The 12,300-nt window shown below is 39.8% G+C and overlaps 2 protein-coding genes across 2 annotated transcripts in view; one reads left to right on the forward strand and one right to left on the reverse strand.

Annotated features, from left to right (window-relative positions):
- PSMD1 (proteasome 26S subunit, non-ATPase 1) overlaps nt 1-12,300 on the reverse strand; it is a 294,517-nt gene that overhangs the window by 98,035 nt on the left and 184,182 nt on the right. The window contains exons 17-19 of the mRNA XM_085887953.1: nt 5,586-5,700; nt 5,101-5,217; nt 1,302-1,404 (exon numbers count right to left, since the gene is read on the reverse strand). Of these exons, the coding sequence (XP_085744079.1) occupies nt 1,302-1,404; nt 5,101-5,217; nt 5,586-5,700 (335 nt within the window). The remainder of the gene's footprint in view (nt 1-1,301; nt 1,405-5,100; nt 5,218-5,585; nt 5,701-12,300) is intronic.
- Nucleotides 1-12,300, forward strand: part of HTR2A (5-hydroxytryptamine receptor 2A) — a 48,125-nt gene that overhangs the window by 6,492 nt on the left and 29,333 nt on the right. The gene's annotated exons all lie outside the window — the stretch shown is intronic.

A 12,300-nucleotide genomic window follows, 5' to 3' on the forward strand; every position in this document is an offset into this window, starting at 1 on the left:
TAATTATACATACTCAATCTCTTCACCAAATCGGTCCACAACTTTTTGAGATATCCTGTTCACAAACAAACAAGCAGACAGACAGACAGACAGACAATGGTAAAAACATAACCACCATCTATCTTCGGTGGCAGAGGTAACAACACATGAGGCACACACATCCTACCAAAACATGCTGAAAACCGAAAGATTCCACTGCAAGTGCTGCCAAAAACGATTGCAGTTATACACGCCCTGCCAAAAACTGCTGCAGGTACATGCACCATCCAAAAACTGCTGCAGGTACACGCACCAGCCAAAAACTGCTGTAGGTACATGCACCATCCAAAAAGTGCTGCAGGTACATGCACCAGCCAAAAACTGCTGCAGGTACATGCACCAGCCAAAAACTGCTGTAGGTATGCATAGCGTATGCTGACAAAAACCGCTGCAGGTACATGCACCATCCAAAAACGCTGCAGGTACACACACACCATCCAAAAACTGCTGTAGGCTTACACAGCTGTTAGAAAACCACCAGCTTATGCACAACCTCGGCTGAACACCCATGCAGGATATTTTTCACAAAATATTTGTGGACACAAATAACACTAATGGTTTATGTGACTCATTGAATATCAGCACCAACAAATCTAAATTTCTCTACCTGCCTCTACTTTTGAAGAGACACTGGGAGAAGGAGTGGGGGGTGGGGGGAAGGAAGACTGGGGGGGGGGGCAGAGTTCAACTCATTCACCGTGTTCTCTCACTCTACAGAATTTCTTACATCCTTCACATGAGAATACCAAACCACCGAGTGTCATCAGTTGATTTACTGATAAAGTGTGCTACCTTCAACACCAGGAAGCAGCACAAACACAGCATGCTGGTTTATGTGATGGTTAACTCCCTATACCCCAATGAAGGGAAGAAGCCCAGTTTCACTCAAGCCTAAGAAGGTTGGTGCATCACAAACGATCTAAAGAATATTTAAGGATCTCAGTACATTGTCAAAACATGGCAAGTGGAGGATTGTGTTCACACTCACAGCCATTTAACCAGAGAAGCTATACCATGTCAAATCTTTACAATATTCCAAAAATTCTGAACCTTAAACCTGACTCAAAAGATGCACAAAATCCACAGCTCAGCAGCTGTTAATAATAATAATGACAGTGCATGTACAAAGTTGAATCAGTCGGCAAATGAAGAATAAGGAAGGAAAAGTAAGAAAGATGGTGAGGAGATCTGCCGAGGTGGTATGAGAGCAGCAGATAAAAGGAAGCCGAAAAGGAGAGCAGATGAATACCCTAACATCTGACCTGCATCAAGAATGCCCTGTGCGAGTATTGCTCCGAACTTGGCCATGACATCATCATGCTTGTCACCAATCACCTTTGTGTAGAGTTGTCGAAAATGGACCACCTAAGGAGCAGAGAAATGTCAATCAAGAGCAATGTCACAAAGCAATGCAACATGAAGATGTCAAAAAAAAAAATTCAGATGGGAAAGCACATTGACCTGTTACCATTTATTTATTTTCTTCTTCCATTATCTGACTTTGCTCACACATATACAATTTCAATCATTTATGACATCCATTTTACCAAGCATTAGCCACTTTTCAATCCACTGACTGCTAGCCACTGTCTGCTTTTAAGTTCCATGAACAGGGTGAGCAATTCTCCTTTTTGAAGCAAGAACATCTGTTTGTGGCCCAATCAGGTTTGGGCTAAGCCTCTTGAAAGTATAAAGCTTTTCCTCCATGCACTACAGAACAGCGAGGGAAAGGGAAAGGCAGAACTATCAATCTAACTGCCGCCACTGTACAATGTGCATGCGCACCCCAGCCGCATATTGAAAAACAGTGCACAGACAGAGCAGGAAAAAAAAACCCGACAAAGCCCACCTCCTCCTTACCAGCTCTTCCTGAAAGGTAAAATTAAAAAAATCAAACATTTATTCTTTTATTCATATTTATTGTTACAAAGGCCGACATTAGGGAAAGGTTGGGCCACAGACAGGCATCTTGCTATCAGTCATTTTAAGGAGAAAAAAAAACACAAACAAAAAAGCCCAAAAGAATCAGAGACTTGCTAACTAGCCGCTTAACCCAAAGACGACATTACTTTGTCTCAGGTAATCTGGCTGCAGCACAACTGCAAACCTCCACATTACAACAAATCTTGCGAGTGCAAGTACTCCTCCAAAGGACACCCTGCTTAAACGCTCCAAGAGCAACATATCGTCAAAGTTCAGCTTCACTCGCTTGATTGAGTGACGCAAATACTTTTAATCACCATGAATCTCCATTTCATTTTATTTCATCAAAGGTAGAGATGTGACGTCCCATTTTCCGCATACATATACGTCATGTAACCAGCGATGTTTTGAACAACCCTATTAAGCCACGGGGTACAGCAGTCTGATATTGCAGGACAAAGTGGTTCATATAACACAAATGAAGTCATTATCCCAGTCAAATGTGAGCTCAAAAGATTTTCTTACTTTTTGAAATTGGAAATATAATAAGAAATGCATTAGAGTGCATGTAAAGAGGTCTAAGCAACGTGTTAAGACTTGTAAGAAAGGTCAGCAAGTAAAAATGAGAAAAACAAGATCAAATTCTATCAATAGAGCTTTGAATGGAAAAAAAATCACTCATGTGGAAGGATTAATCATATGGGAGAAACCACAACAAAAATGGATCAACATCTAGCCATTACATGGGATAGTGAATGGATAAGCACCCACAATGCTGATGTGCAATGGTCACAAGTAGGATTGAAAAAGCCTGTATTTCCATTTAGCTTTGGATAGCTTTTCTTGGATGAGAAAGTAATAAATTAAAAAACTTCCCATCCACAAGGATCATGAGGATTTTGTTGGACTGATTTGCTGCTAGTGACTCATGGTGTCTCTCTGATGTCAAAGCTTAACCACGTGCAGTTTATAAACATATTTACAATCAGCATGGAAATTAGTTGCTCGGTTAAGCTCATGATTTGTCCGTAAGTGGGAGACAGCTCTCTAATGTTGAGGAATTGGACATAAATGAACCAAAGGGAAGAACAGAGACGCAAGCCATTTTTTATGGCTGGACGAAAAAGAATGAAACGGATGAGAGATCGAAGGAAGAGGGAAAAGAAGGGGAGGGGCGGTGAGAAGAAATTGGGGTGAAGGAGAAGGGGCAGATGAAAAAGAGCAGATGGTGGGGTTGAAGGGGGGAAAAAAAAAGAGTGGATGAAGAAGAAAGAGGAGAAAAAGGGAAATCACTAAAATCCACAACGAAGTACACAGGAATATAATTACCAAATTGCAGTCAACGCATTACTATTAACTTTGAATGATTCTGACAGCCTCAAAAATTAACACAACCAAGTAGAGGAGAGTCAAATCTGGTGTCGGTGATGAAGCGATATTCAAACCACGTCAACATTGAATGGCAAACGATTAAAAACCACCCCTACGCGTTTCCGTCACCCCACGGCTGAAAGTCTCTTTAGGATCTCCTTTGGTGAAACCATGATTCTATTGTAATGCTGGATGAAAAGCCAAAGAGCAAGTGGAATGGGGGATGGGATGGAAGAGGAGTTCAGCATGCAACATTGAGACCATCATCCCTGAGCTTTTGTCTTTCGACGTCAAAGTTAGAAAGTGGGACGGCTTCATGGCGGACAGACCAAATGTACAATCTAAACTTGTGAGAAGAACTGGTATGGCATTGGGTGTTCATGTGAGGTTGTTTTCTTTAAGTGATGTTTGTTATTCATTTATTGAGCACAAGTTTAGATTTGTACAAGTTCCATGTTGGACTATCCTATGACAACCATTTTACCTGCTACCTGCCAAATAATTAGCCGTTCCCACCCATTAGCTCTTCCACGAGCCGAAACGCCTATTCAGATAAACGAGCAAGTGGCCCGTGCCCACACGGGATACAGATGGAGACGGCAACAATGCAAATGGCGTCTTGTGTTAGCGAGCCAGCAAGCTGGGAGCAATGATTCACATATATTTGCACATATGATAAAAATTTAAATGCTCCGATGGCAGCGAGGTGCTCCGTTTGAAACCATTTATTCGAGATAGGTCGATTTTGGTTGCCTCGGGTCCGTAATAAAAAATTGTATTGGTGTCAAAGCCAATGACCAATTGCAAATCAATTCAGGTAGGACTATATTTTAAAAACCTAAAGGAATATTTCGAAATCGAGTATACAGCATTTTCCGAACATATATTATTGTTCTCTCTTCAACAAGTTCAGAGAAATTGATCCCTTTTAAGACCATATAAAAATACAAGATGCCATCGATTTATTACATATGCAAAGGAGGAGGAATATTAACCCACTCCCTCTTCCTCTTTTTGTCCTCTTTTTACCCCTCCATTTACTCCTTTCTCTTTCCAATATATTTTCTCTCCCACATCCTCCCTTCTCCCTCTCCCTCTCTTTTCAATAATGCTACCTTACAACTCTGACACACACACACACACACACACACACACACACACACACACACACACACACACACACACACACACACACACACACACACACACACACACACACACACACACACACACACACACACACACATTTTCCCCTGCCAAATTGTGGAATTTAAATGTCTAACAGTTAAATAATGTGAGGATACACGTAGTAAGCACTTTATTTTCTCAGATTTGGAGTACCATAAAGTTCCCAGAATGCCTATTATCCACATACCTGGGCAAGTTGCAAAATATTTCCGTTCATGAAAATATACTACATCACAACAAAAACTGCTTGAAGTGTATAGGAATTAATTTTTTATTCATAACTTGCTTATTCCCAACCAGAAAAGTACTTCAAGCACTATAGGGATAATTTTCTCCAGTTAAACCTACCTAGTGCATTGAATCATAACTACACTATTTATCAGGTCATTTCATATTTTGGGCTCAGTGAAGGATTTAATTACCAATTACTGAGCAGATTTTTATTTTTATTTTACAAAGTTGAAAATCTGAAATACGACTGCAGGGATGACAGACAAACGGTCACAAGCGCAGGAAGAGGCACAGGCTGACAAAGCTAAATCTGTTGCATTACCCTAAGTCTGCAGCTCCAAAGCTCACCTTGGGACAGGTGACCTCTGTTTGCTGGATGAGGATGAGCGCCGAAGCAATTAGGGCGCCCTGGCGTACATAGTTCACTGGATCGTTGGTCATTGGCTCCAGCAATGCGATGGCCTCCTGTGGGCACAGTTAGCGAGCATGATCCCTTGGGAGTACTGGCATTGGGCTTTCAATACACCGCTTAAATCAAGGTTTTTGTTTCAAGGCAAATATATATTCCAAAGACTGTAAAAACGAAGAAGAATATAAAAAAGCAACAGCATATGATGTATCCATCTCCTACTCTGAGATAGGAAAGAGATCTAAAATATAAGTCTGGATCAGAAATGAAAAGTCAGATGTGTAATCATTGACAACGCATTTGGACCGAACATTTACATCACTGCATAATATTGTGGGAAATAACGCCTGGGAAAACGTACATTATGACGAGTACACGCTCTATGTTATAGATCTGATAGATGCAATTACGAGTCCGTCCATACCTTGTTACCTGAACCAGCGCAGCAGATACCGAGAGCAAGTGCTGCACCATAACGTACATGTGGGTTGTAACTTTCAGATAATAAAGACACGACACTTGGGCACTGGTCTGCGGTGCTAATGGGGATTTGGGTGGGAGACAAATTGAGGGAAAGATTAGTACATATTTGGCACTCCCATCTGAGCACTTGGCTCATGATGCTGGAATGCCAGGTTAAAATCCCATTTGCTGTGTAATTTTCAATCATCTACTAATGTCCTTGTGTTCAAGTAAAAGTACATTGGTCTCTCCCAATTGTCCTTGCGCTGCATGTGATGTATGTACAAGCTCCTCTATGAGCCTAAATTCACACTGTATTACAAAATTTTTAAAGAGTCACATGAAATAAATGCACAAAAGGTTAGCTTTCAATCCCTCCCCCAATTCTCTATACATTACCTTATTATACCTCTCAACCTTCTTACCTTTTCTCCCCCAATCATCCCCAAAGCCTTGTTATTTCCCCCTTTCATCTCAATTATATTTTTTCACAAAGGAGGACCGAACAAGGTTGAAGTGGACATTTCATTAGAATGCGTAAAAATGATTAAATATACAATTAGGTTGTTACCCTGATATAGCTAAACAGGATGTGACATCAATGACTCGGTGGTGCAATGATAAAAATGCCCGCTCCGAGTCTGGAATGTCGGGGATTCAAACCCCGGCTGAGTCATACCAAAGACATAAAATGGTACGTGATGCTCCTTAGCCACCCCAACTCCTCCCCCCCCCCCAAAAAGAATGTTGTGTTAACGGTAACATGCGGCTCAGTGAATGGGGCAGGAGGTAAGTATATATATATATATATATATATATATATATATATATATATATATATATATATATATATATATATATATATATATATATATATATATATAATTTTGTTCGTGTTTAAATGGAAGTGGTACAGTACTTCAGATTCTACATCTTTCCAAGCAGCATGTATGTGTAATGTTGATAGTTGAAAATATATAGAATCATGAACTTTAACATGTCCATCATGAGAGACCAAATTTGGGGTAAAACAATATTGTATACACAAGTCAGAGGATTAATCAACACCAATTTAGTATTTCTGCAAGGTTTCCTTAAAACGGTGAAACTGGTCTCAGCAGTGGGAAAGACAGCATATTATCATCAACATGGATCAACAGGACATGTGAAGGAATTGAAGAATACTAATCTCCCATTCATCATCCCTCAAAATCTTGTATATTCAGACACGAGACCCTTTCAAGTGACAAAAATCCTACATTATGCCCTTTGGGGGCATCCATTAAGTATATACTCCTCAAAATAATAAACTCCCCACCCCCCACAACCAATGCACTTTAAAGTTAATCTGCATAATCTGGCATCATAGCAATTGTTACACCCCCTCCTGACACACCCTTCTCTTCTCCCCCTTTCCCACCCTCCACTCTTCCCCCCGCCCACCTTCGCCTCCTCTCTTCTCCCTTACCTTTCGATTTCCCCCGCTTCTCCCCCCTCCCCCTCCCCTCCCACCCCCTCTCCAACCCTGTATTCCTCTCAGTGTAGCGACAGGTGATATTTGCTGGTATAAAATAAAATATGTTCACTGCAGGGTATAAACAGAGCCCTCCCCAAACAAAGTACAGTCCTGTCTATTAACACATTAAACTGAGATGATGATAAGATCTTGCAATTTTTCTTCCTTGTAATAAAATTGGCTAAAAATAATTTTCAAGAAATTCAGTTCTGTATTTTAAAATATTCATTTCCACTTGGTTTTCTATTTGAGACCAATGTTCACAATAAGCTTCTTATTCTTCATTTCCTTCTTCACAACATACCTTTTAGTTTTTGTTTTTGTTTTGGTGGGAGCTATTTTGCGCCAGACATAAGTCTGTCATATGCAGACCTCATGGGTCTGACATCTTGTGTGTCATGGTGACCACATCGGCCACATCGACTTCTGTCAAAGTCGAGAATGTCTATCCAGGGTCTATTTTCCGACCTTGAACAAGACACCACTGATGTGTTCCAAGTGGGTTGTGCAATGTTTTAAAATGTCCATAAACTTTCTGCCCCCTTAACTGAAATACAGCTGCTGATTTTCTCTGTTGAGACCATAGCGGTCAACAATGGCACAGAGTAACACCAAGCACAGCCGACATAAAATGGCCTCCCGGAAGTCGACCGTCGCAAAAATAAATAAATTAATAAATTGGGGTCGTCGACAGCAATTATTGGGGAAGGTCGGGTCACTGGAAACTCAACATTTTGTTTTTTTGGCTTAAGCATTTTAAAATAGTACTTAGCATTATAAAGAGATAAGATTTTAAAAGGATAGGAGCACGAACAATCCCAACAGGCTGGCATCTACGACAGTGAAGTATTATGGCAATGCAATTAAGTGATACAATAGGCTGATGATAAGGTATGCTATCGCAGATAATGATGACTACGTATGCTGTCGCAAAATGTAATAACTCTCTCCCTCACAAGACAAATGTGACTACTACTCGAGTGGAGATGGGTGTGAAAGTTCAAAGTCACCCCCTCCATACAATCCAGACTCATTTAGTTGGGATTCTCATGCTTGGATGTTCAAAAAACATCTGAACAGCATTAACTTAACCAATGATGATGACCAAAGAAGTATCCTGGGGACCAAGTACACATCCCGAAGGTTTCTAAGGAGAAGTCATTATGGGTTTGGGACAAATGTACATGTGTAGCATGGGAATACCTTGAGGTACGCGTGAAGCGTTTATCAACTTGTGTACTTTTTGATTTTCTCGTTCGAGTTCAGTTCATGTCAACACTCAACGATACTTATCCCACCCTCCTCCCCCTCTCCATCCCACTCCTCCGACTAATCAACATAGAAAAGATGGAAAATACTCTGCGGAGTCCATACAACTGAAATGTTCCTCGAATCTAAACTGGGCCATTATGTAAAACTCCATAACTCACAGTCAGGCTATATATTCCCATAAAATGATATCAAACAGATAAAATTGGACAGAACATTACTTCAAATAAGATGCTTTTAGGATGGTGATGCACGTCTTCTGCATATATTTTATAGTTCAAACTTGTTTTCAACTGTCAAAGGAAAATATTTTGCCCAAAGGGAAACAATTATTTTCAGTATCCCTCATTTTGATGCAGCGCTTACCAAAGCATATTGAGCGAGACAGTTTGTCATCAAGGACTCCGAGGCGATGACAGGTTCATGCAAAACTCGGAGGCAAAATATTTATGAACAAAATTTTTTTTTTAAATAATAATAATGATAAAAATCTTTCTTCCACCTCATCTCAAACCAAAATGCACCATCGCATTGTTTCAACGTTTGTTAACTCAGTGTTAACGCTAATTAACATCATCTCAGGGGTTTCCTTAGAAGCCGGTTACCGGCGACCCGCAGCCATCTACTCAGAGAAAAAATGTCAAAGGTCGCCGCCTACTTACTTCAGAGCCAATTTTTCGATTTTTTTTTTTTTTGTCACCACGAAATTTCGACAACCCCTGTTTTGACATCCGAGAAATGGAATATGGTTTCCTTAATGAATGCTAGTTCATCTACACTATTATTATGTCACACTTACTTCAGATTGCTCACTGTACTCCACCATGTACAGTATCATCTCCCTATTAAGAACTAAGGTATGGCCTAAATGTTGCTAAAATGACTCTTTAAAAGTGCTTAGATACTCCATCTTCCAGACACCTTGGTGTGCCCTAAACCATGGCCTTAAATTAATGAACCCTGTTTAAAAGCTGCTTGAACTAACTACACATAACAGTATAGCTGAATTTCAGTCAACCAGTCAGTCAGTCATTATGTTAATGCAACTACATCCAGTACAGGCCTAACCACTTGTTTTTGTGGAGTTTTTCACCCCAACAGCATGATAATATGAGAACTATTTCATGTCAGAAATCATGCTAGAATGCATCTCCAGCAATCAAGGATCTTCCGGCTTCCAGGGCCCTAAGTGGGCCCTGGACCCCGGCCATACAGCTGCGCTCTCTTTGCTCGCGGTGATGGTAACCTGCTACTTTTTAATCGTAGCCTCCTACTCCAAGAAATAAGGAAACCCCTGCATCTCATTGGCTCAGTGATAAACCTGAATGGAACTCCAAAAAAAACATTTTTAAAAATGAAAAAACATGGTTGGTTAAAAAAAAAAAAAATTTTGGAACGACATCCCAACAAGGTAAAAAGGAATGATGAATGACAACACAATACGACACCATGGTCCTTTCACAGAATGCCATCATGACATCTTTACCCCGTGTGAGCGAGGCAAAAAGCAGGATTAAGCAATTGGTTCATCTCTGTCTGTCGGTTTGTCCATCTATCTGTCTGTCTCATCAGTTAATGATTGTCAGTTTGTGTTTGAGGAACAACGTATTTAAAATCTATGTTATTTCATAAACACGAAGAAGAAAAGTCTATCGTTTTAACATACGTACATACAAAAATGAACACTTACTGTTTTTAAGGGCATTTTAAAAGATATAAGTAACAGGCATGAAGAACTAATGTACGTGTTGCATAGGGTGGTGTTATAGATGCTGGGTAAAATGGCGGTAAAACCCGTAAATTATTTTTATTTAAACGCCTTTAAACCTCTTTACACCTTTATTTAAAATGAATTATATACTTCACACTGTATAACACAAATCGCCTTCATCATACTTCTGAGGAACTATAATTTTGCAGGGGTGTGTTCAGTTTCAAAGTTTCTTGTAGAGTGCTTTCCAAGTGGCTTAAGCAATCGAAACAGTTGATAAGGAATGGCTGGCTTGGCAAACTGCTTGGTAACTGAAAACACCTCAGTACTTGGACAGAATTAATGTATTTATATAACTTTTACAATTTTTATTTTGTATAAAATTTAATGATATACAGTACTTGAAGACTGTAACACACAAATGGTCTATCATAGCACTTCCAAGAGCCTCCAATTTTGTAGTACTGTACTTCATTTTAAATAAAGGTTCAATGGGGGTGGTGTAGGGTGCTCTTCAGGACTGCTGAGACCTTTTTTAATGGAAATTGTGCCAAACAATGCGTAATGCCACTCCAAGTAAGGGGCTAAGGGAAGGTTACATAAAGATAAGGATAAAGCAAAACAAGATAAAAGAAAAAGAAAAATAACAAGAAAACATCCAAGACATAGGAAGTAGCAGAAGTCAGGTGAAGTGCAATGTAACCTCAAAGATGTACAAAGTAGGAATTGACATTCCTCTTAAAGCTGAGAAGATCATAGGATAATGAATGGGAAGCACGTTACAGCACAAGGGTATAAATCTATCTGTATAGCCTTTCATTCTGCACTGTGGATCAGCGATAGTGTATGGGTGTGCAGAGATGGCAAACTGAGCCTTGCATCTAAACACTCATATGGGAGGAAACAAATTAGAAAGTCCAGCAGAACATTTGCCATGAAACAACTTGGAGAACAAACTAAGAGTGACAGCTCACCTACGGCGAGAATACTTCAATAGCACTAAACTTTCGGATTTTTTTGAAACTATCATTAAAATCAGCATTTTATTAAAATTGAAGTCACACTGCGTGGGGTTATCGTGTTCTATGAACTCTCAAGTTACCTCTGTCATTTGTGATGGACGGAGGTTATGTTTTCAGCCCGTTCGCTTGTGTACAGGATATCTCAAAAGTCGTGGATGGATTTGGATGAAATCTGGTGGCCAGGTTGGTGTGTGTGGTGTGCGGTGTGTGACAAGGACGAATCGATTAGAATTTGGTGAAGATATAGATACGAGGATTAAAAAAATATTTTTTAAGCAATTCTACACCATCGAGAGATGGGACCAAAAATGCTAAATAGCAAGATATCTCAAAAAGTTGTGCACGTTTGACGAAACTTTGTGGATGAGTTTGGTAGGTGACAAGAACAAGCCGATTTGATTTTGGTTCAGTTCTGGATTCAGATCCAGCCTATCAGTGGGATACAAAACATAAACTGTTCAGCCTGGAGGAGGTATGTGCTCTACCGAGTGCCACTATTGCCACACCGTCACATGTGACAAAAATGTCAAAAGATATCGTAATGGCAATCTGTAAAAGGATTATGGTGCCATTCCTACCTTGTCATTCCTTCATATCTTGTTTGGTTGTGTTTTCTTTTTAGAATCCCATGCCGACATTTTTTCTTTATTATTTTTTAAATGTTTTTTTTTGTTGTTGTCTGACTTGTGAACTCAGCTTTAACCCTCGTGCAACCCCCATATTGATATACCCTTTGGTAGATAGGTAATCCAACAAATGGTTACGTTTTGCCTTTTGAAAGCGGAGAGAAACAAAATTCTAATGACAAATGAGCCACAGAATTGCGACAGCACCACAAATCGGAATGATTAGCACAGCAACGAGCACCCGTGCAATCAGACACGGTGACAAATTTACCCGACAAACTTTAAATCCTTCTTTTCTTCCAAACACACGATAAGCCACAGCTTCATGTCATCCTGAGAGCTAAAATAATTAATTTCGTTTTCTTCCTTCTTGCTTTACATGTCAAATCTATCCCACTCTCCCTCGCCAACTCCCCACAACATAATGTTTTTGATTTATTGTTGACTTTCGAAGATTACAATCCCATACACAATTTCTTGAGTTCGAGCTGGAATATCATATTTGTTTGTCCAAATTTTAATTGTGAATTTGT

This window comes from Eptatretus burgeri, chromosome 7, assembly GCF_056783735.1.
Source record: "Eptatretus burgeri isolate ZD-2024b chromosome 7, Ebu_testis_v1, whole genome shotgun sequence".
NCBI lineage: Eukaryota > Metazoa > Chordata > Myxini > Myxiniformes > Myxinidae > Eptatretus > Eptatretus burgeri.